General features: G+C 52.9%; 2 protein-coding genes across 5 annotated transcripts in view; one reads left to right on the top strand and one right to left on the bottom strand.

Moving 5' to 3' along the window:
• homer2 (homer scaffold protein 2) overlaps positions 1-20,410 on the top strand; it is a 196,544-nt gene that overhangs the window by 22,721 nt on the left and 153,413 nt on the right. The window contains exon 1 of one of the 4 annotated variants that reach the window (XM_072470294.1): positions 7,318-7,326. The exons of the other annotated variants lie outside the window; for them this stretch is intronic. Coding sequence (XP_072326395.1) covers positions 7,320-7,326 — 7 coding nt within the window. The 5' untranslated portion in view covers positions 7,318-7,319. Of the gene's footprint in view, positions 1-7,317; positions 7,327-20,410 lie in introns of those variants that run through there. 4 annotated transcript variants of the gene reach the window in all.
• Positions 1,740-18,462, bottom strand: LOC140387348 (probable proton-coupled zinc antiporter SLC30A4). Its single transcript, XM_072470298.1, has 3 exons — positions 18,414-18,462; positions 16,329-16,852; positions 1,740-1,930 (listed from the first exon to the last, which is right to left on the bottom strand). The coding sequence occupies exons 2-3, from the start codon at positions 16,819-16,821 to the stop codon at positions 1,755-1,757; spliced, it is 669 nt and encodes a 222-aa protein (XP_072326399.1). The 5' UTR covers positions 16,822-16,852; positions 18,414-18,462; the 3' UTR covers positions 1,740-1,754.

Here is a 20,410-nt window from a genome sequence, read left to right as displayed (position 1 = left end):
GAACAGACCCACCCCGGGGTGCCGCTGCCTGGTGAAATGGGGTCAGCTCTCCAGGACAGAAAAACCTGGACCGTTGGCATATGTTAAAATGTAGGTATTTCACAACAGGGGGGGGGGTCAGCTAGCACAGGGCAGGGGAGGGGGGGGATGAGCAGCAGACAAAGGGATGAGGGTTTCAGTAACAGAGCAAGGCCAGAGATGCTGAGGCAATGGGACTGGGCGGTATTAATGTCCCTTTGTCATATTCTCTCACTTTAATTTAAGGTAATATTCCAGATTTTTCTTTGGATCACCTCCAGGATGCCTCCTTTCCAGGTTGAGGAAGAGTAAAGTCACAATCTTGCAAATAAATTAGACAGAGGTGTAAAATGGCCGAGTGGTGAGAATGGGGGACTTTAGTTATCCAAATCCAGGCTGCGATAGTATTAGTGTAAAGGACAGAAGGGGGGCGATGGCTCCTACAGTGTGTTCAGGGAAGTCTTCTCCAGCAGTATGGATTATAAAAAGGTTTAGGGGCAGAAAGAGACCATTCAGCCCATCCTGTCTGTGCCAACACCTGGTCCACAGCCTCGCAGGTTCCAGCATTTCAGATACAGATTCAGGTACATCTTTAAATGAATCGGACACCAACCGCGACAGCAAATTTCAGACACCCAATACCCGTTCTGTATGTTCCCAGTCCAATGAGAAAGGAGGCGCTACTGGAGCTGGTTCTTGGGAATGGGGTGGGCCCAAGTGGATCAAATATCAATCGGAGAGCATTCGGCCCATCGAGTATGCCCCGACCCTCTGAAAGAGCACCTCGGCCCACTCTAGCCCTGTATCCCCACCCAACCCTTTGGACACTAAGGAGCAATTAAGCGCGACCAATCCACCTAACTGCAAGTCTTTGGACTGCAAGAGGAAATCAGAGCACCCGGAGGAAATCCACGCAGACACAGGGAGAACGTGCAGACTCCACAGACAGTGACTCGAGGCCGGGATCGAACCGGCCAAGTCCTCAGTGCCATGAGGCAGCAATGCTAACCACTGCATCACCGTGCCACCCCCCGTCCTTCCTGTAGTGTGGTGCCCAGAACTGTACTCAATATTCCAGCTCAGGTCTAACTAGTGTCTTGTATAGTTCAGTATAACCTCCTCTGTCTTGTACTCTGTGCCCCTATTAATAAAGCCCAGGATACTCTCTGCTTTATTAGCTGCTCTCTCCACCTGCCCTGCCACCTTCAATGATCTCGGAACAGATACACCCAGGTTCCTCTGCTCCTCCGCCCCATTTAGAATTTGACCTTGGTGTTATATTGTCTCTCCACGTTCCTGCCAGGTCATCCCATGATTCTACTTGGTCCCATGTTCTTCTTTGTCAATTTCTCATTCTGATGTCTCTGTGCTCAGTTTCGACCCTAAATACTCACAAAACAGGAACAACCCAAAAGCGAAAGTTTTCAGTTTCGTTCGGTGATTATATTCTGAACAGCTGTCCAATAAACAGCCCTGGTCCAGTCACACTCTGCTCCCATCAGGGGACTGGGAGTGGGTAGAATTCCCTTTCAGAGATTCTGTGACACACAAGGAAATCAATATCTCACCGTCTGTTGGGTAAATGTCAGGGTGCCCGTGCAGGAGCCAACAAAATAAACAAGAAGATACTTTGTGATCGATCCTTCGATGAGAAAAAACAGAACGTTGTCACCAATCTAGCTCATCAAAACCTTTTTAAAAATCCCTGAGCGAGTGAACATGGTAAAGCAATGCCCTCACAGTGAAGGAGATTCAGCTGACGTACCAAAGCGATGCCAGCCGAAGGTAAACCGGGTGCTTGGGGACTTTTCAGAAAGGTAAATTGCGACCAAGGAAGCAGCAATCCCCAGGACATCAGCCAGCATGTGAACCGCATCAGTCATAACCGCCAGGCTATTGGAGATAAATCCTCCTAAACAAACAAAGAATCATTTAGACAGAGTGAATACGGACTTTGTACCAAGACTACTCCCTGGAGACTAAGCCGCAGATCCCGAGACTGCTCCCTGGAGACTAGGCCGTGAATCCCCGAAACTACTCCCTGGAGACGAGGCCGTGAATCCCCGAGACTGCTCCCTGGAGACCAGGCCTCATTCCCGAGACTGTTTCCCGGAGACTAGGCCGTGAATCCCCGAGACTGCTCCCTGGAGACCAGGCCTCATTCCCGAGACTGTTTCCCGGAGACTAGGCCGTGAATCCCCGAGACTGCTCCCTGGAGACCAGGCCTCATTCCTGAGACTGTTTCCCAGAGACTAGGTCGTGAATCCCCGAGGAGTGCTCCCTGAGACTAGGCCGTGAATCCACGAGACTGCTCCCTGGAGACTCGGCCGCAGAAACCGGGAATGCTCCCTGGAGACTAGGCCCCAAGACTGCTCCCTGGAGACTAGGCCGCGAATCACCGAGACTGTTCTCTGGAGACTAGGCCGCAGACCCCAACACTGCTCCCCAGAGACTAGGCCGTGAATCCCCGAAACTACTCCCTGGAGACGAGGCCGCAGATCCCAAGACAGCTTCCCGGAGACTAGGCCGTGAATCCCTGAGATTACGCCCTGGAGACTAAACCGTGAATCCCCGAGACTGCTCCCTGGATATGAGGGTGAGAATCCCCAATACTGCTCCTGGATACTAGGCCGTGAATCCCCGAGACTGCTCCCTGGACATGAGGGTGAGAATCCCCGATACTTCTCCCAGGATATTAGGCCGTGAATCCCTGATACTGCTCCCTAGATACTAGGCCGTGAATCGCCGAGACTGCTCCCTGGATATGAGGGCGAGAATCCCAGATACTGCTCCCTGGATACGAGGGTGAGAATCCCCGGGACACCTCACTGGAGACCAGGCCGTGAATGCCCGAGCCAACTCACTGGAGAGTAGACCGCCAATCCCAGAGACAGCTCCCCGGAGGCCAGGCCGTGAATCCCCGAGCTTGTTCCCTGGATACCGGGCTGTAGATCCCGAGACTCCTCCCCGGAGACTAGACCGCGAATTCCCAAGGCTGCTCCCTGGAGACTAGACCGCGAATCCCCAAGACTGCTCCCGGAGACTAGGCCGCGAATCCCCGAGGCTGCTCCCTGGAGACTACACCCTGAATCACGGAGACTGCTCCCTGGAGACTAGGCCGCGAATCCCCAAGACTGCTCCCTGGAGACGAGGCCGCGAATCCCTGAGACTGCTCCCTGGAGACTAGGCCGCAAATCCCCGAGACTGCTCCCTGGAGACTAGGCCGCGAATCCCCAAGACTGCTCCCTGGAGACGAGGCCGCAAATCCCTGAGACTGCTCCCTGGAGACTAGACCGCGAATCCCCGAGACTGCTCCCTGGAGACTAGGCCGCAAATCTCCGAGACCGCTCCCTGGAGACGAGACCTCGAATCCCCGAGACTGCTCCCTGGAGACTAGGCTGCGAATCCCCGAGACTGCTCCCTGGATAATAGGCAAGAATTCCCGAGACTGCTCCCCGGAGACTAGGCCGCAGATCCCGAGACTGCTCCCCAGAAACTAGGCCGCGAATCCCTGAGTTAAGTTACTTTATCTACTAGGAAATAGGGCCAGGGACTGTATTGGGCCTGGTATTGGGGAATGAGCCCGGCCAGGTGGTAGAAGTTTCAGTAGGGGAGCATTTCGGGAACAGTGACCACAATTCAGTAAGTTTTAAAGTGCTAGTGGACAAGGATAAGAGTGGTCCTACGGTGAATGTGCTAAATTGGGGGAAGGCTAATTAGACAGGAACTGAAGAATCTAGATTGGGGGCGGATGTTTGAGGGTAAAGAAACATCTGACATGTGGGAGGCTTTCAAGTGTCAGTTGAAAGGAATTCAGGACCGGCATGTTCCTGTGAGGAAGAAGGATAAATACGGCAATTTTCGGGAACCATGGATGACGAGAGATATTGTAGGCCTCGTCAAAAAGAAAAAGGAGGCATTTGTCAGGGCTAGAAGGCTGGGAACAGGCGAAGCCTGTGTGGAATATAAGGAAAGTAGGAAGGAACTTAAGCAAGGAGTCAGGAGGGCTAAAAGGGGTCACGAAAAGTCATTGGCAAATAGGGTTAAGGAAAATCCCAAGGCTTTTTACACGTACATAAAAAGCAAGAGGGTAGCCAGGGAAAGGGTTGGCCCACTGAAGGATAGGCAAGGGAATCTATGTGTGGAGTCAGAGGAAATGGGCGAGGTACTAAATGAATACTTTGCATCAGTATTCACCAAAGAGAAAGAATTGGTGGATGTTGAGTCTTGAGAAGGATGTGTAGATAGCCTGGGTCACATGGAGATCCAAAAAGACGAGGTGTTTCATAGATTATCATAGAATTTACAGTGCAGAAGGAGGTCATTCGGCCCATTGAGTCTGCACCGGCTCTAGGAAAGAGCACCCTACCCAAGGTCAACACCGCCACCCTATCCCCATAACCCAGTAACCCCACCCAACACTAAGGGCAATTTTGGACACTAAGGGCAATTTATCATGGCCAATCCACCTAACCTGCACATCTTTGGACTGTGGGAGGAAACCGGAGCACCCGGAGGAAACCTACGCACACACGGGGAGGATGTGCAGACACGCACAGACAGTGCCCCAAGCCGGAATTGAAACCTGGGACCCTGGAGCTGTGAAGCAATTGCGCTATCCATAAGGCGACGTGCTGCCCCGTTGGGCGTCTTGGAAAAATATTAAAGTAGATAAGTCCCCAGGGCCTGATGGGATCTACCTCAGAATACTGAAGGAGGCTAGAGAGGAAATTGGCAGCGGGCGTGCGGGGGGGGAGCGGGCGTGCGGGGGGGGAGCGGGCGTGCGGGGGGGGGGAGCGGGCGTGCGGGGGGGGGGAGCGGACGAGCGGGGGGGGGGGAGCGGGCCTGCGGGGGGGGGGAGCGGGCCTGCGGGGGGGGGGGGGGGGGAGCGGGCCTGCGGGGGGGGGGGGGAGCGGGCCTGCGGGGGGGGGGGGGGAGCGGGCCTGCGGGGGAGCGGGCGAGCGGGGGAGCGGGCGAGCGGGCGAGCGGGGGTGCGGGGGAGCGGGGGAGCGGGGGTGCGGGGGAGCGGGGGTGCGGGGGAGCGGGGGTGCGGGGGAGCGGGGGTGCGGGGGAGCGGGGGAGCGGGGGTGCGGGGGAGCGGGGGTGCGGGGGAGCGGGGGTGCGGGGGAGCGGGCGTGCGGGGGAGCGGGCGTGCGGGGGAGCGGGCGTGCGGGGGAGCGGGCGTGCGGGGGAGCGGGCGTGCGGGGGAGCGGGCGTGCGGGGGAGCGGGCGTGCGGGGGAGCGGGCGTGCGGGGGAGCGGGCGTGCGGGGGAGCGGGCGTGCGGGGGAGCGGACGCGTGGGGGGAGCAGGCTCGCGGGGGAGCAGACATGCGGGGGGAGCGGGCGAGCGAGTGCAGTGTGTGGGGGGGGGAAGAGAACATGTGTGATGGAGTGATTGAGTGGGATTGAGTGTGTGGGAATCTATTAACTTTCCTAATTCCTCGGGGGAGCGGGTGTGCGGGGGGGGGGGGGGACTCCTCTAAAAATTATAGACCAGACGAGATTGAGAAAGGGTTGGGTTGGTCAGGTGTTGCACTCTGGGCTGGACTCAAAGACCTGTGGGGTAGCGATATTGATCAGCAAGCGGGTGGCGTTTGAGGCTGGAGGAATTGTGGCTAAGGGGGGTAGATATATTATGGTGAGTGGGAAGTTGAAGGGTATACGGGTGGTGCTGGTGAATGTATACGCTCCAAACTGGGACGATGTAGGATTTATGAGGCGGGTGAGGAGAGAGGGCAGCGCGCCTTGTGGAGACTGGATGTGGGGTTGTTAGCGGACGAAGCGGTCTGCGGGCGGGTGAATAAGTTCATCCAGAATTACCTGGATACAAACAATACGGGAGAGGTATCAGCAGCGGTGGTTTGGGAGGCTCTGAAAGCAATTGTAACAGGGGAACTAATTTCGATTCGGTCCCGTAGAGAAAAGGAGGAACGAGCGGAGAGGGAGAGATTAGTGGAGGAGATACTTCGAGTGGATAGGAGATATGCGGAGGCCACGGACGCTGGGCTCCTGAGGGAACGTCGGAAGCTGCAGGCGGAGTTTGAGTTGTTGACCACGGGGAGAGCGGTGGAACAGTTGAGGAAGGCAAAGGGGGCGGTCTACGAATATGGGGAAAAGGCGAGCAGGATGCTGGCGCACCAGCTTAGGAAGAGAGAGGCGGCCAGGGAGATTGGGGCAGTAAGGAATAGGGAGGGTAACATGGTCTTGGACCCAGTGGGGGTGAACAACGTTTTTAAAGAATTTTATAGCAAACTATAACAGTTGGAACCCCCGCCTGGTGTGGAAGGGATGAGGCAGTTCCTGGATCAGTTGAGGTTTCCGAGGGTGGAGGAGGACCTGGTCGAGGGGCTGGGGGCCCCGATTGAGGCAGAGGAAATGGTTAAAGGACCGGAGGGCATGCAGTCGGGCAAGGCTCCGGGGCCGGACGGTTACCCGGTCGAATTTTATAAGATGTTCTCAGAGGTGTTGTGCCCACTGCTGGGGAGGACCTTTAATGAGGAGCCTCAATTTCGCTCATCCTTAAACGAGAAAAAGACCCGGAGCAATGTGGGTCACATAGGCAGATTTCACTTTTGAACGTAGATGCCAACCTGCTGGCTAAGATTCTTGCCACGAGGATAGAAGACGGTGTCCCGGGGGTGATAGGGGAGGACCAAACTGGATTTGTTAAGGGCAGACGGCTCAATGCTAATGTCCGGAGGCTTTCAAATGTAATTATGATGCCCTCAGAAGGAGAGGAGGCGGAGGTGGTGGTTGCGATGGACGTGGAGAAGGCTTTTGATCGGGTGGAGTGGGAGTATCTTTGGGAGACACTGGGAAGGTTTGGCTTTGGTGAGGGCTTCATCGACTGGGTGCGATTGCTCTACCAGGCGCCGGTAGCGAGCGTGTGCACGAACCGGCTGAAGTTGGGTATTTTAAGTTACACCGAGGGATGAGGCAGGGGTGCCCCCTCTCTCCCCGTTGCTGTTCGCTCTGGCTATAGAGCCATTGGCCATGGCACTCTAGAGCATCAAGGAAGTGGCAGGGGCTGGTTCGGGGAGGGGGGGGTGGAGCACCGGGTTTCGCTTTACGCGGACGATCTGCTCTTGTACATTACGGACCCGGTGGGGGGGGGGGGGGGGGGGGGGGGGAGATATGCAGATGTTGGGGGAATTTGGCAGGTTTTCAGGGTATAAATTGAACATGGGAAAAAGTGAATTGTTCGTGATCCAGGCAAGGGGGGCAGGAGAGGAGACTGAAGGAGCTGTCGCTCAGGTGGTAGAGAGGTGCTTTCGCTACCTGGGAATACAGGTGGCTCGGAAATGGGAGGCATTACACAGGCTCAACCTAACCCGGCTGGTGGAGCAAATGGAAGGGGACTTCAAAAGATGGGATATGCTCCCGCTGTCGCTGGCGGGGAGGGTACAGGCCGTGAAAATGACAGTCCTCCCCAGATTTTTGTTTGGATTTCAGTGCCTCCCCAACTTCCTCCCTAAGGCCTTTTTAAAGCGGGTGAACAAGATTGTTTTGGGCTTTGTGTGGGCGAATCATGCCCCAGGGGCATGAGGTCCTGCAGCAGGAGTTCAGGGAGCTAGGCAGAAAGTTAAAAGACAGGACCTCTTGGGTTGTAATCTTGGGATTACTCCCTGTGCCACGTGCCAGTGAGGCTAGAAATAGGAAGATAGAGCAGCTAAACACGTGGCTAAACAGCTGGTGTTGGAGGGAGGGTTTCCGTTATCTGGACCACTGGGAGCTCTTCCGGGGCAGGTGTGACCTATATAAGAAGGACGGGTTGCATCTAAACCGGAGAGGCATAAATATCCTGGCCGCGAGGTTTGCTAGTGTCACACGGGAGGGTTTAAACTAGTATGGCAGGGGGGTGGGCACGGGAGCAATAGGTCAGAAGGTGAGAGCATTGAGGGAGAACTAGGGAATTGGGACAGTATGGCTCTGAGGCAGAGCAGACAGGGAGAAGTTGCTGAACACAGCGGGTCTGGTGGCCTGAAGTGCATGTGTTTTAATGCAAGAAGTATTACGGGTAAGGCAGATGAACTTAGAGCTTGGATTAGTACTTGGAACTATGATGTTGTTGCCATTACAGAGACCTGGTTGAGGGAAGGGCAGGATTGGCAGCTAAACGTTCCAGGATTTAGATGTTTCAGGCGGGATAGAGGGGGATGTAAAAGGGGAGGCGGAGTTGCGCTACTGGTTAGGGAGAATATCACAGCTGTACTGCGGGAGGACACCTCAGAGGGCAGTGAGGCTATATGGGTAGAGATCAGGAATAAGAAGGGTGCAGTCACAATGTTGGGGGTTTACTACAGGCCTCCCAACAGCCAGCGGGAGATAGAGGAGCAGATAGGTAGACAGATTTTGGAAAAGAGTAAAAACAACAGGGTTGTGGTGATGGGAGACTTCAACTTCCCCAATATTGACTGGGACTCACTTAGTGCCAGGGGCTTAGACGGGGCGGAGTTTGTAAGGAGCATCCAGGAGGGCTTCTTAAAACAATATGTAGATAGTCCAACTAGGGAAGGGGCGGTACTGGACCTGGTATGGGGAATGAGCCCGGCCAGGTGGTAGATGTTTCAGTAGGGGAGCATTTCAGTAACAGTGACCACAATTCAGTAAGTTTTAAAGTACTGGTGGACAAGGATAAGAGTGGTCCTAGGATGAATGTGCTAAATTGGGGGAAGGCTAATTATAACAATATTAGGCGGGAACTGAAGAACATAGATTGGGGGCAGATGTTTGAGGGCAAATCAACATCTGACATGTGGGAGGCTTTCAAGTGTCAGTTGAAAGGAATTCAGGACCGGCATGTTCCTGTGAGGAAGAAGGCTAAATACGGCAATTTTCGGGAACCTTGGATAACGAGAGATATTGTAGGCCTCGTCAAAAAGAAAAAGGAGGCATTTGTCAGGGCTAAAAGGCTGGGAACAGACAAAGCCTGTGTGGAATATAAGGAAAGTAGGAAGGAACTTAAGCAAGGAGTCAGAAGGGCTAGAAGGGGTCACGAAAAGTCATTGGCAAATAGGGTTAAGGAAAATCCCAAGGCTTTTTACACGTACATAAAAAGCAAGAGGGTAGCCAGGGAAAGGGTTGGCCCACTAAAGGATAGGCAAGGGAATCTATGTGTGGAGCCAGAGGAAATGGGCGAGGTACTAAATGAATATTTTGCATCAGTATTCACCAAAGAGAAGAAATTGGTAGATGTTGAGTCTGGAGAAGGGTGTGTAGATAGCCTGGGTCACATTGAGATTCAAAAAGACGAGGTGTTGGGTGTCTTAAAAAATATTAAGGTAGATAAGTCCCCAGGGCCTGATGGGATCTACCCCAGAATACTGAAGGAGGCTGGAGAGGAAATTGCTGAGGCCTTGACAGAAATCTTTGGATCCTCACTGTCTTCAGGGGATGTCCCGGAGGACTGGAGAATAGCCAATGGTGTTCCTCTGTTTAAGAAGGGTAGCAAGGATAATCCAGGGAACTACAGGCCGGTGAGCCTTACTTCAGTGGTAGGGAAATTACTGGAAAGAATTCTTCGAGACAGGATCTACTCCCATTTGGAAGCAAATGGATGTATTAGTGAGAGGCAGCATGGTTTTGTGAAGGGGAGGTCGTGTCTCACTAACTTGATAGAGTTTTTCGAGGAGGTCACTAAGATGATTGATGCAGGTAGGGCAGTAGATGTTGTCTATATGGACTTCAGTAAGGCCTTTGACAAGGTCCCTCATGGTAGACTAGTACAAAAGGTGAAGTCACACGGGATCAGGGGTGAGCTGGCAAGGTGGATACAGAACTGGCTTGGTCATAGAAGGCAGAGAGTAGCAATGGAAGGATGCTTTTCTAATTGGAGGGCTGTGACCAGTGGTGTTCCACAGGGATCAGTGCTGGGACCTTTGCTGTTTGTAGTATATATAAATGATTTGGAGAAAATGTAACTAGTCTGATTAGTAAGTTTGCAGACGACACAAAGGTTGGTGGAATTGCGGATAGCGATGAGGACTGTCTGAGGATACAGCAGGATTTAGATTGTTTGGAGACTTGGGCGGAGAGATGGCAGATGGAGTTTAATCCGGACAAATGTGAGGTAATGCATTTTGGAAGGTCTAATGCAGGTAGGGAATATACAGTGAATGGTAGAACCCTCAAGAGTATTGAAAGTCAAAGAGATCTAGGAGTACAGGTCCACAGGTCATTGAAAGGGGCAACACAGGTGGAGAAGGTAGTCAAGAAGGCATACGGCATGCTTGCCTTCATTGGCCGGGGCATTGAGTATAAGAATTGGCAAGTCATGTTGCAGCTGTATAGAACCTTAGTTAGGTCACACTTGGAGTATAGTGTTCAATTCTGGTCGCCACACTACCAGAAGGATGTGGAGGCTTTAGAGAGGGTGCAGAAGAGATTTACCAGAATGTTGCCTGGTATGGAGGGCATTAGCTATGAGCAGCGGTTGAATAAACTCGGTTTGTTCTCACTGGAACGAAGGAGGTTGAGGGGAGACCTGATAGAGGTCTACAAAATTATGAGGGGCATAGACAGAGTGGATAGTCAGAGGCTTTTCCCCAGGGTAGAGGGGTCAATTACTAGGGGGCATAGGTTTAAGGTGAGAGGGGCAAGGTTTAGAGTAGATGTACGAGGCAAGTTTTTTACGCAGAGGGTAGTGGGTGCCTGGAACTCGCTACCGGAGGAGGTGGCGGAAGCAGGGACGATAGTGACATTTAAGGGGCATCTTGACAAATACATGAATAGGATGGGAATAGAGGGATACGGACCCAGGAAGTGTAGAAGATTGTAGTTTAGTCGGGCAGCATGGTCGGCCCGGGCTTGGAGGGCCGAAGGGCCTGTTCCTGTGCTGTACATTTCTTTGTTCTTTGAATCAAACCCCGCGGTGAAGAAAATGTTGTTGGAGTGCAGTCGGGCTGAGGGTGGGCTGGCGCTGCCGAACTTCTGCAACTACTACTGGGCGGCGAATATAGCGATGATTAGGAAGTGGGTAATGCGGGAGGGGTCGGCATGGGAGCGGATGGAGGCGGCGTCATGCAAAGGCACCAGTTTGGGAGCATTGGTAACGGCACCTCTGCCGTTCTCACCAGCCCAGTACTCCACTAGCCCGGTGGCGGCGGCACTGAGGATCTGGGGGCAATGGGAGGAGGTATAAGAAGGTGGAGAGTGCGTCAGTCTGGACCCCGATTTGCAATAATCACAGGTTCGCACCGGGCAGGATAGATGGCGGGTTCCGGAGCTGGCAGAGAGCAGGAATTAGACGGATGGGAGATCTATTCATAGACGGGTGTTTTCCCAGTCTGAAGGTGCTGGAGGAAAAGTTCAAGCTGCCGCCGGGGAATGGTTTCAGATATTTACAAGTGCGGGACTTTCTGAGGAAACAGGTGTTGGCTTTCCCGCGTACCCGCCACGGGGGATACAGGTCCGGTTCCTGGGTGGGGGAGGGGAAAGTGTCGGATATCGATCAGGAGTTGTTGGAGGCGGAGGAAGCCCCGGGGGAGGAACTGAAGGGCAAGTGGGAGAAAGAGCTAGGTGGGGAGTTAGAGGCGGGTCTGTGGGCGGATGCCCTAAGCAGGGTTAATTCCTCATCATGTGCCCGGCTCAGTCTGATACAGTTTAAGGTGGTACACCGGGCACACATGACGGCGGCGAGGATGAGCAAGTTTTTTGGGGTGGAAGACAGATGTGCGAGGTGCATGGGAAGCCCAGCAAACCATGTCCATATGTTTTGGGCATGCCCGAAGCTTGGTGGATACTGGCAGGGGTTTACCAAGGCAATGTCCAAGGTGCTTCGGACGCGGGTGGTGCCGAGTCCAGAGGTGGCGATCTTTGGAGTGTCGGAAGACCCGGGAGTTCAGAGGGCGAAAGAGGCTGACGTCCTGGCCTTTGCCTCCCTGGGAGCCCGGAGACGGATCTTGTTAATGTGGAGGGACTCGAAGCCCCCGAGTGTAGGGACCTGGGTCCGTGACATGGCTGGGTTTCTCAGGCTGGAGAAAATAAAGTTTGCCTTGAGGGGGTCAATGCTGGGGTGCATCTCAGAGCTCTGCAACCTCTCACCATTTGGAAAATAAGATAACTTTTTATTCTTCCCGAGGACACGGGTTCAATCCTGGAACCGGCTCACTGTCTGTGTGGAGTTTACACATTCTCACTGTGTCTCCTGGGTTTCACCCTCACAACCCAAAGATGTGCAGGGTATCATAGAATATACAGTGCAGGAAGAGGCCATTCGGCCGATAAGAGTCTGCACCAGCCATTGGAAAGAGCACCCCACCTATGCCCACACCTCCACCCTCATCCCCGTAACCCCACCTAACCTTTTGAACACTAAGGGTCAATTTTCTTTTACCATGGCCAATCCAGCTAACCTGCACATCTTTTGGTTGTGGAAGGAAACCGGAGCACCCAGAGGAAACCCACGCAGAACGTGCAAACTCTACACAAAGATAACAAAGAACAATACCGCACAGGAACAGGCCCTTCGGCCCTCCAAGCCTGTGCTGATCATGATACCAACCTTTGCCGAAACCTTCAGCACGTCTTTGTGCCGTATCCCTCTATACCCATCCTTGGCGGGTTGCTCACGTCACTCCGATATTCAAAAAGGGTGGTAGAGAGAAAGCAGGGAATTATAGGCCAGTAAGCCTAACATCGGTAGTGGGGAAAATGCTTGAATCCATTATCAAGGACATTATAGCAGAACATTTAGAAAGCAGTGGCAGGATCAGTCAGAGTCAGCATAGATTTATGAAGGGAAAATCATGCTTGACAGATCTGTTGGAATTCTTTGAAGAGGTAACCAGTACAGTCGACAAGGGGGAGCCAGTCGATGTGGTATATTTGGACTTTCAGAAGGCATTTGACAAAGTCCCACATAAGAGATTATTGTGCAAAATTAAAGCTCATGGGATTGGGGGAAATGTATTGAGGTGGATAGAAAACTGGTTGGCAGAGAGGAAACAAAGATTAGAAATTAATGGGTCCTTTTCAAATTGGCAGGCAGTGACTAGTGGGGTACCACAGGGATCGGTGCTGGTACCCCAGCTATTCACAATATATATTAATGAATTGGATGAGGGAACAAAATATAACATCTCAAAGTTTGCAGATGATGCCAAGTTAGGTGGGAGGGTGAATTGTGACGAGGATGCAGGGATCCTACAGCAAGATCTGGACAGGTTGGGCGAGTGGGCAAACCAATGGCAGATGCAGTATAATTTGGATAAGTGTGAGGTTGTTCACTTTGGAAGCAAAAACAGGAAGGCAGATTACTACCTGAACGGTTGTAAATTGGGGGAGGGGAGTGTGCAGCGGGACCTGGGTGTCCTTGTGCACCAGTCGCTGAAGGTAAGCATGCAGGTGCAGCAGGCGGTAAAGAAGGCTAATGGTATGTTGGCCTTCATTGCGAGAGGTTTCGAGTATAGAAGCAGGGATGTGTTGCTGCAATTGTACAGGGTCTTGGTGAGGCCACACCTGGAGTATTGTGGGCAGTTTTGGTCTCCTTCTCTGAGGAAGGATGTTCTTGCTCTCGAGGGAGTGCAGCGAAGGTTTACCAGACTGATTCCAGGGATGGCGGGACTGTCATCTGAGGAGAGATTGACTAGGTTAGGATTGTTCTCGCTGGAGTTCAGAAGGTTGAGGGGGGATCTCATAGAGACTTATAAAATTCTAACAGGACCAGACGGTAGATGCAGGGAAGATGTTACCAATGATGGGTGTGTCCAGAACCAGGGGTCACAGTCGGAGGATTCAGGGCAAACCATTTCAGACAGAGATAAGGAGACACTTCTTCACCCAAAGAGTGGTGAGCCTGTGGAATTCATTACCACAGGAAGTAGTTGATGCTAAAACTTTGAATATATTCAAGAGGCGGCTGGATATAGCTCTTGGGGAGAATGGGATCAAAGGCTACGGGGAGAAAGCAGGATTAGGCTATTGAGTTGGATGATCAGCAATGATCGTGATGAATGGCGGAGCAGGCTCGAAGGGCCAAAAGGCTTCCTCCTGCTCCTATCTCCTATGGATCCATGTGTTTGTCAAGATGCCTTTTGAACGCCGTTAATGTATCTGCTTCCACAATCTCCCCTTAAACGCGTTCCAGGCACTCACCACCCTCTGTGTAAACAACCTGCCTCGCACAAATCCTCTAAACTTTGCCCCACGGACCTTAAACCTCTGCCCCCTGGTGACTGATCCCTCCACCTTGGCTTGTAGACCTCTATCAGGTCACCCCTCAACCTCCATCTTTCTAATGAAAACAGTCAGAGTCTATTCAGCCCCTCCACATAGCGAACACCCTCCATACCAGGCAACATCCTGGTAAACCTCCTCTGCACTCTCTCCAAAGCCTCCACATCCTTCTGGTAGTGTGGTGACCAGAATTGTGCGCAATATTCCAAGTGCAGCCTAACCAAGGTTCTATAGAACTGTAGCATGACTTGCCAGTTTTTATACTCGATGCCCCATCCAATGAAGGCAAGCTTTCCGTCAGCTTTCTTGACTACCTTGTCCACTTGTGTTGCCACTTTCAAAGATTTGTCGACCTGCACACCCAGATCTCTCTGACTTTCTATATTCCGAAGAGTTTTGCCATTTACGGTACATTTCCCCTCTATGTTAGACTGACCAAAATGTATTACCTCACATTTGACCGGATTAAACTCCATTTGCCATTTCTCTGCCCAAGTCTCCAACCTATCTACGTCCTGCTGTATCCTCTGACAATCCTCAACACTATCTACAAACTTACTAATCAGACCGGTTACATCTTCCTCCAAATCGTTTATGTGCACCACAAACAACAGAGGCCCCAGCACAGACCCCTGTGGAACACCACTAGTCACAACCTTCCATTCCAGAAAAACACCCGTCTACTGCTACCCTTTGCCTTCTGTGACCGAGCCAGTTCTGTATCCATCTTACCACCACATCTCAGATCCTGTGTGACTTCACCTTTTGTACCAGTCTGCCATGAGGCACCTTGTCAAAGGCTTTACTGACGTCCATGTAAACAACATCCACGTCCTCCCCTCATCAATCATCTTTGTCACCACCTCAAAAAACTTGATCAAGTTAGTGAGGCACGACCTCCCCTTCACAAAACCATGCTGTCGATCACTAATGAGTCCATTTGTTTCCAAATGGGTTTCAATCCTGTCCCTGAGAATTCTCTCCAATAATTTACCTACTACCGACTTGAGGCTCACCGGCCTATAGTTTCCTGGATTTTCCCTGCTACCTTTCTTAAACAGCGGTACCACATTAGCTATTCTCCATTCCTCTGGGATCTCACCTGTCGCCAATGAGGATACAAAGATGTCAGTCAAGGCCCCAGCAATTTCCTCCCTTGCTTCCCTCAGTATTCTGGGGTAAATCCCATCTGGCCCAGGAGACTTATCTACCTTAATATCTTTGAAAAAAACCAAATACCTCCTCCTTTTCGATGTTAACATGATCCAAACTGTCCACACACCCTACCCAAGAATCATCTTTCACAAAGTCCCTTTCTTTAGTGAATGCTGATGCAAAGAATTCATTTAATACCTCGCCCATTTCCTCTGGCTCAACACATAGATTCCCCCCCACTGTCCTTAAGTGGTCCAATCCTTTCCCTGGCCACCCTCTTTTTACATAGGAATAAAAAGTTTTGTGATTCACCTTAATCCTACTTGCCAAGAACTTTTCATGACCCCTCCTTGCCCTCCTAATTTCCCATTTAAGTACCTTCCTACTTTCCTTATAATCCTCAATGGTTTTGACTGCCCCACCCTGCCAGACCGTATAAAAGCCTCCTTTTTCTTTTTGACGAGGTTCACAATATCCTCGTTATCCAAGGCTCCCTAAACTTCCCATACTTATCCTTCATTCTCTCAGGAACGTGACTTTCCTGAATCCTAATCAACTGTCGCCTGAAAGACTCCCACATATCTGATGTTCATTTACTATCCAACAGCCGCACCCAATCCAAATTCTATTCCGGTCTAATCTTATCGTAATTTGCCTTTCCCCAGTTTAGCACAGGCAGTCGCCCATGGCTGGAATTGAACCCGGGTCCCTGGAGCTATGAGGCAGCAGTGCTAACCACTGTGCCAACGTGCTTCCGCCAAATACCTCTCTGAAACCTATCCCTTCCACTCTGACTCATCTCCGACTACCCTCTGCCTGTCTAGATCTATTATTACTTAATTACATCGATAGATCTCACCACAGGGAGGAGATACCGCAGAAGATTGCAAAAAGAATAAAACAATGATAAACCTCCCATCAAAAGTCTAACTTTTGGCATTAATGATTCACATGCTTTAAAAAGTCTGTTTCAAACTTACCTACAAGTTCACCGGCAGTAAACAGCGTGTAGAGTGTTATAGCAATCCAGAGTTTTCTCTTCACTATCCTTTGTTTCACCAATTCTGAACTCCTAACGCAATTATTGCATTTCCTCAGGTTGTCCACTCTCTCTGTCAGAGGATCGTCCTGGATCCCCACAATATGGCCCTTGTACTCCGGCTGAGGGCTGATGCTGTCAGCGCTGCTCCCGTTATAAACCACACCGGGGGTGTCAGCCGCTTCGCCCTGGGTGACTATTTGTAGTTTGTTGGCATCACTGAATGTCGGCAAATCGACGTCATCCTCGGTGAAATCCAGAGTGATGGTGTCAGCTGCCAGCTCTCTGGAGGAGACACTGTCTCTTTGTACTAAAGACTTCACATTTCCCCACAAGGCTCGGGCCATGGTGCTGAGCCGGTGCTCCGAGCTGGACTCTGCTTCTCTCCAGTTTGTAAAAATCTCAATCTCTGCCCGAGGGGGATAAACAATCATTAACCCAACATCTTCACAAAGAGAACGGATCCTGCAACAAGACAGAGAGACAGCTTAACTGGATCAATACACCCCTAACTCACCCCCCCACCCCCACTCTACCCCCACCCCCGCTCTCCTCTCCCCTCCCCCCCTCCAAACCCAAACCCTGGACTCAATCCAAACCCGGACCCAATCCAAACCCGGACCCAATCCAAACCCTGGACCCAATCCAATCCAAACCCAGACCCAATCCAAACCCGGACCCAATCCAAACCCTGGACCCAATCCAAACCCTGGACCCAATCCAAACCCGGACCCAATCCAAACCCTGGACCCAATCCAAACCCGACCCAATCCAAACCCGGACCCAATCCAAACCCGGACCCAATCCAAACCCTGGACCCAATCCAATCCAAACCCGGACCCAATCCAAACCCGGACCCAATCCAAACCCGGACCCAATCCAAACCCGGACCCAATCCAAACCCGGACCCAATCCAAACCCGGACCCAATCCAAACCCGACCCAATCCAAACCCGGACCCAATCCAAACCCAGACCCAATCCAAACCCTGGACCCAATCCAAACCTGGACCCAATCCAAACCCTGGACCCAATCCAATCCAAACCCGGACCCAATCCAAACCCGGACCCAATCCAAACCCGGACCCAATCCAAACCCGGACCCAATCCAAACCCGACCCAATCCAAACCCGGACCCAATCCAAACCCTGGACCCAATCCAAACCCTGGACCCAATCCAAACCCGGACCCAATCCAAACCCTGGACCCAATCCAAACCCGGACCCAATCCAAACCCGGACCCAATCCAAACCCGGACCCAATCCAAACCCGGACCCAATCCAAACCCGGACCCAATCCAAACCCGGACCCAATCCAAACCCGGACCCAATCCAAACCCTGGACCCAATCCAAACCCGGACCCAATCCAAACCCTGGACCCAATCCAAACCCGGACCCAATCCAAACCCAGACCCAATCCAAACCCTGGACCCAATCCAATCCAAACCCGGACCCAATCCAAACCCGGACCCAATCCAAACCCTGGACCCAATCCAAACCCTGGACCCAATCCAAACCCGGACCCAATCCAAACCCTGGACCCAATCCAAACCCGGACCCAATCCAAACCCGGACCCAACCCAAACCCTGGACCCAATCCAAACCCGGACCCAATCCAAACCCTGGACCCAATCCAAACCCGGACCCAATCCAAACCCGGACCCAATCCAAACCCTGGACCCAATCCAAACCCGGACCCAATCCAAACCCGGACCAATCCAAACCCGGACCCAATCCAAACCCTGGACCCAATCCAAACCCGGACCCAATCCAAACCCGGACCAATCCAAACCCGGACCCAATCCAAACCCGGACCCAATCCAAACCCAGACCCAATCCAATCCAAACCCGGACCCAATCCAAACCCGGACCCAATCCAAACCCGGACCCAATCCAAAACCAGACCCGACCCAATCCAAACCCGGACCCAATCCAAACCCGGACCCAATCCAAACCCGGACCCAATCCAAACCCGGACCCAATCCAAACCCAGACCCGACCCAATCCAAACCCGGACCCAATCCAAACCTGTAGTGAAGCCTGACAGGCAGCCAGCCGCATCCGCCGGGGCTGGGGCCTCGGGCCGGGGTTGGGGTCTCGGGCCGGGGCTGGGGCCTCGGGTTGGGGCCTCGGGGCGGGGTTGGGGCCTCGGGTTGGGGCCTCGGGCCGGGGTTGGGGCCTCGGGTTGGGGCCTCGGGCCGGGGTTGGGGCCACGGGCCGGGGTTGGGGCCACGGGCCGGGGTTGGGGCCTCGGGCCGGGGTTGGGGCCTCGGGCCGGGGTTGGGGCGCTGCCGCCGGGATGGAGTCTTTGCGCGGGGGGGGTTTGCTCAGCTCTCTCAGGATTGGCTCCAGCATGAACGAATCAAGGCGCGAGTCGTCTCTGATTGGTTGGTAAGCGCAGCCACTCACGCTGCAGCATTCTGACCCAGACAGGGAACACTGACACCCAGACAGGGAACACTGACTCCCAGACAGGGAACACTGACACCCAGACAGGGAACACTGACACCCAGACAGAGAACACTGACACCCAGACAGGGAACACTGACACCCAGACAGGGAACACTGACACCCAGACAGGGAACACTGACTCCCAGACAGGGAACACTGACACCCAGACAGAGAACACTGACACCCAGACAGGGAACACTGACACCCAGACAGAGAACACTGACACCCAGACAGAGAACACTGACACCCAGACAGGGAACACTGACACCCAGACAGGGAACACTGACACCCAGACAGGGAACACTGACTCCCAGACAGGGAACACTGACACCCAGACAGAGAACACTGACACCCAGACAGAGAACACTGACACCCAGACAGGGAACACTGACACCCAGACAGGGAACACTGACACCCAGACAGGGAACACTGACTCCCAGACAGGGAACACTGACACCCAGACAGAGAACACACCCAGACAGGGAACACTGACACCCAGACAGAGAACACTGACACCCAGACAGAGAACACTGACACCCAGACAGGGAACACTGACTCCCAGACAGCGAACACTGACACCCAGACAGAGAACACTGACACCCAGACAGGGAACACTGACTCCCAGACAGGGAACACTGACACCCAGACAGAGAACACTGACACCCAGACAGGGAACACTGACACCCAGACAGGGAACACTGACACCCAGACAGGGAACACTGACTCCCAGACAGGGAACACTGACACCCAGACAGAGAACACACCCAGACAGGGAACACTGACACCCAGACAGAGAACACTGACACCCAGACAGAGAACACTGACACCCAGACAGGGAACACTGACTCCCAGACAGCGAACACTGACACCCAGACAGAGAACACTGACACCCAGACAGGGAACACTGACTCCCAGACAGGGAACACTGACACCCAGACAGGGAACACTGACTCCCAGACAGGGAACACTGACTCCCAGACAGAGAACACTGACACCCAGACAGAGAACACTGACACCCAGACAGGGAACACTGACTCCCAGACAGGGAACACTGACACCCAGACAGAGAACACTGACACCCAGACAGGGAACACTGACTCCCAGACAGGGAACACTGACACCCAGACAGGGAACACTGACTCCCAGACAGGGAACACTGACACCCAGACAGAGAACACTGACACCCAGACAGGGAACACTGACTCCCAGACAGGGAACACTGACACCCAGACAGAGAACACTGACACCCAGACAGGGAACACTGACTCCCAGACAGGGAACACTGACACCCAGACAGAGAACACACCCAACAAAGAACAAAGAACAAAGAAATGTACAGCACAGGAACAGGCCCTTCGGCCCTCCAAGCCCGTGCCGACCATACTGCCCGACTAAACTACAATCTTCTACACTTCCTGGGTCCGTATCCTTCTATTCCCATCCTATTCATATATTTGTCAAGATGCCCCTTAAATGTCCCTATCGTCCCTGCCTCCACTACCTCCTCCGGTAGTGAGTTCCAGGCACCCACTACCCTCTGCGTAAAAAACTTGCCTCGTACATCTACTCTAAAC

Source organism: Scyliorhinus torazame, chromosome 12 (assembly GCF_047496885.1).
Source record: "Scyliorhinus torazame isolate Kashiwa2021f chromosome 12, sScyTor2.1, whole genome shotgun sequence".
Classification (NCBI taxonomy): Eukaryota; Metazoa; Chordata; class Chondrichthyes; order Carcharhiniformes; family Scyliorhinidae; genus Scyliorhinus; species Scyliorhinus torazame.
This window is presented reverse-complemented; position numbering and strand designations above follow the sequence as displayed.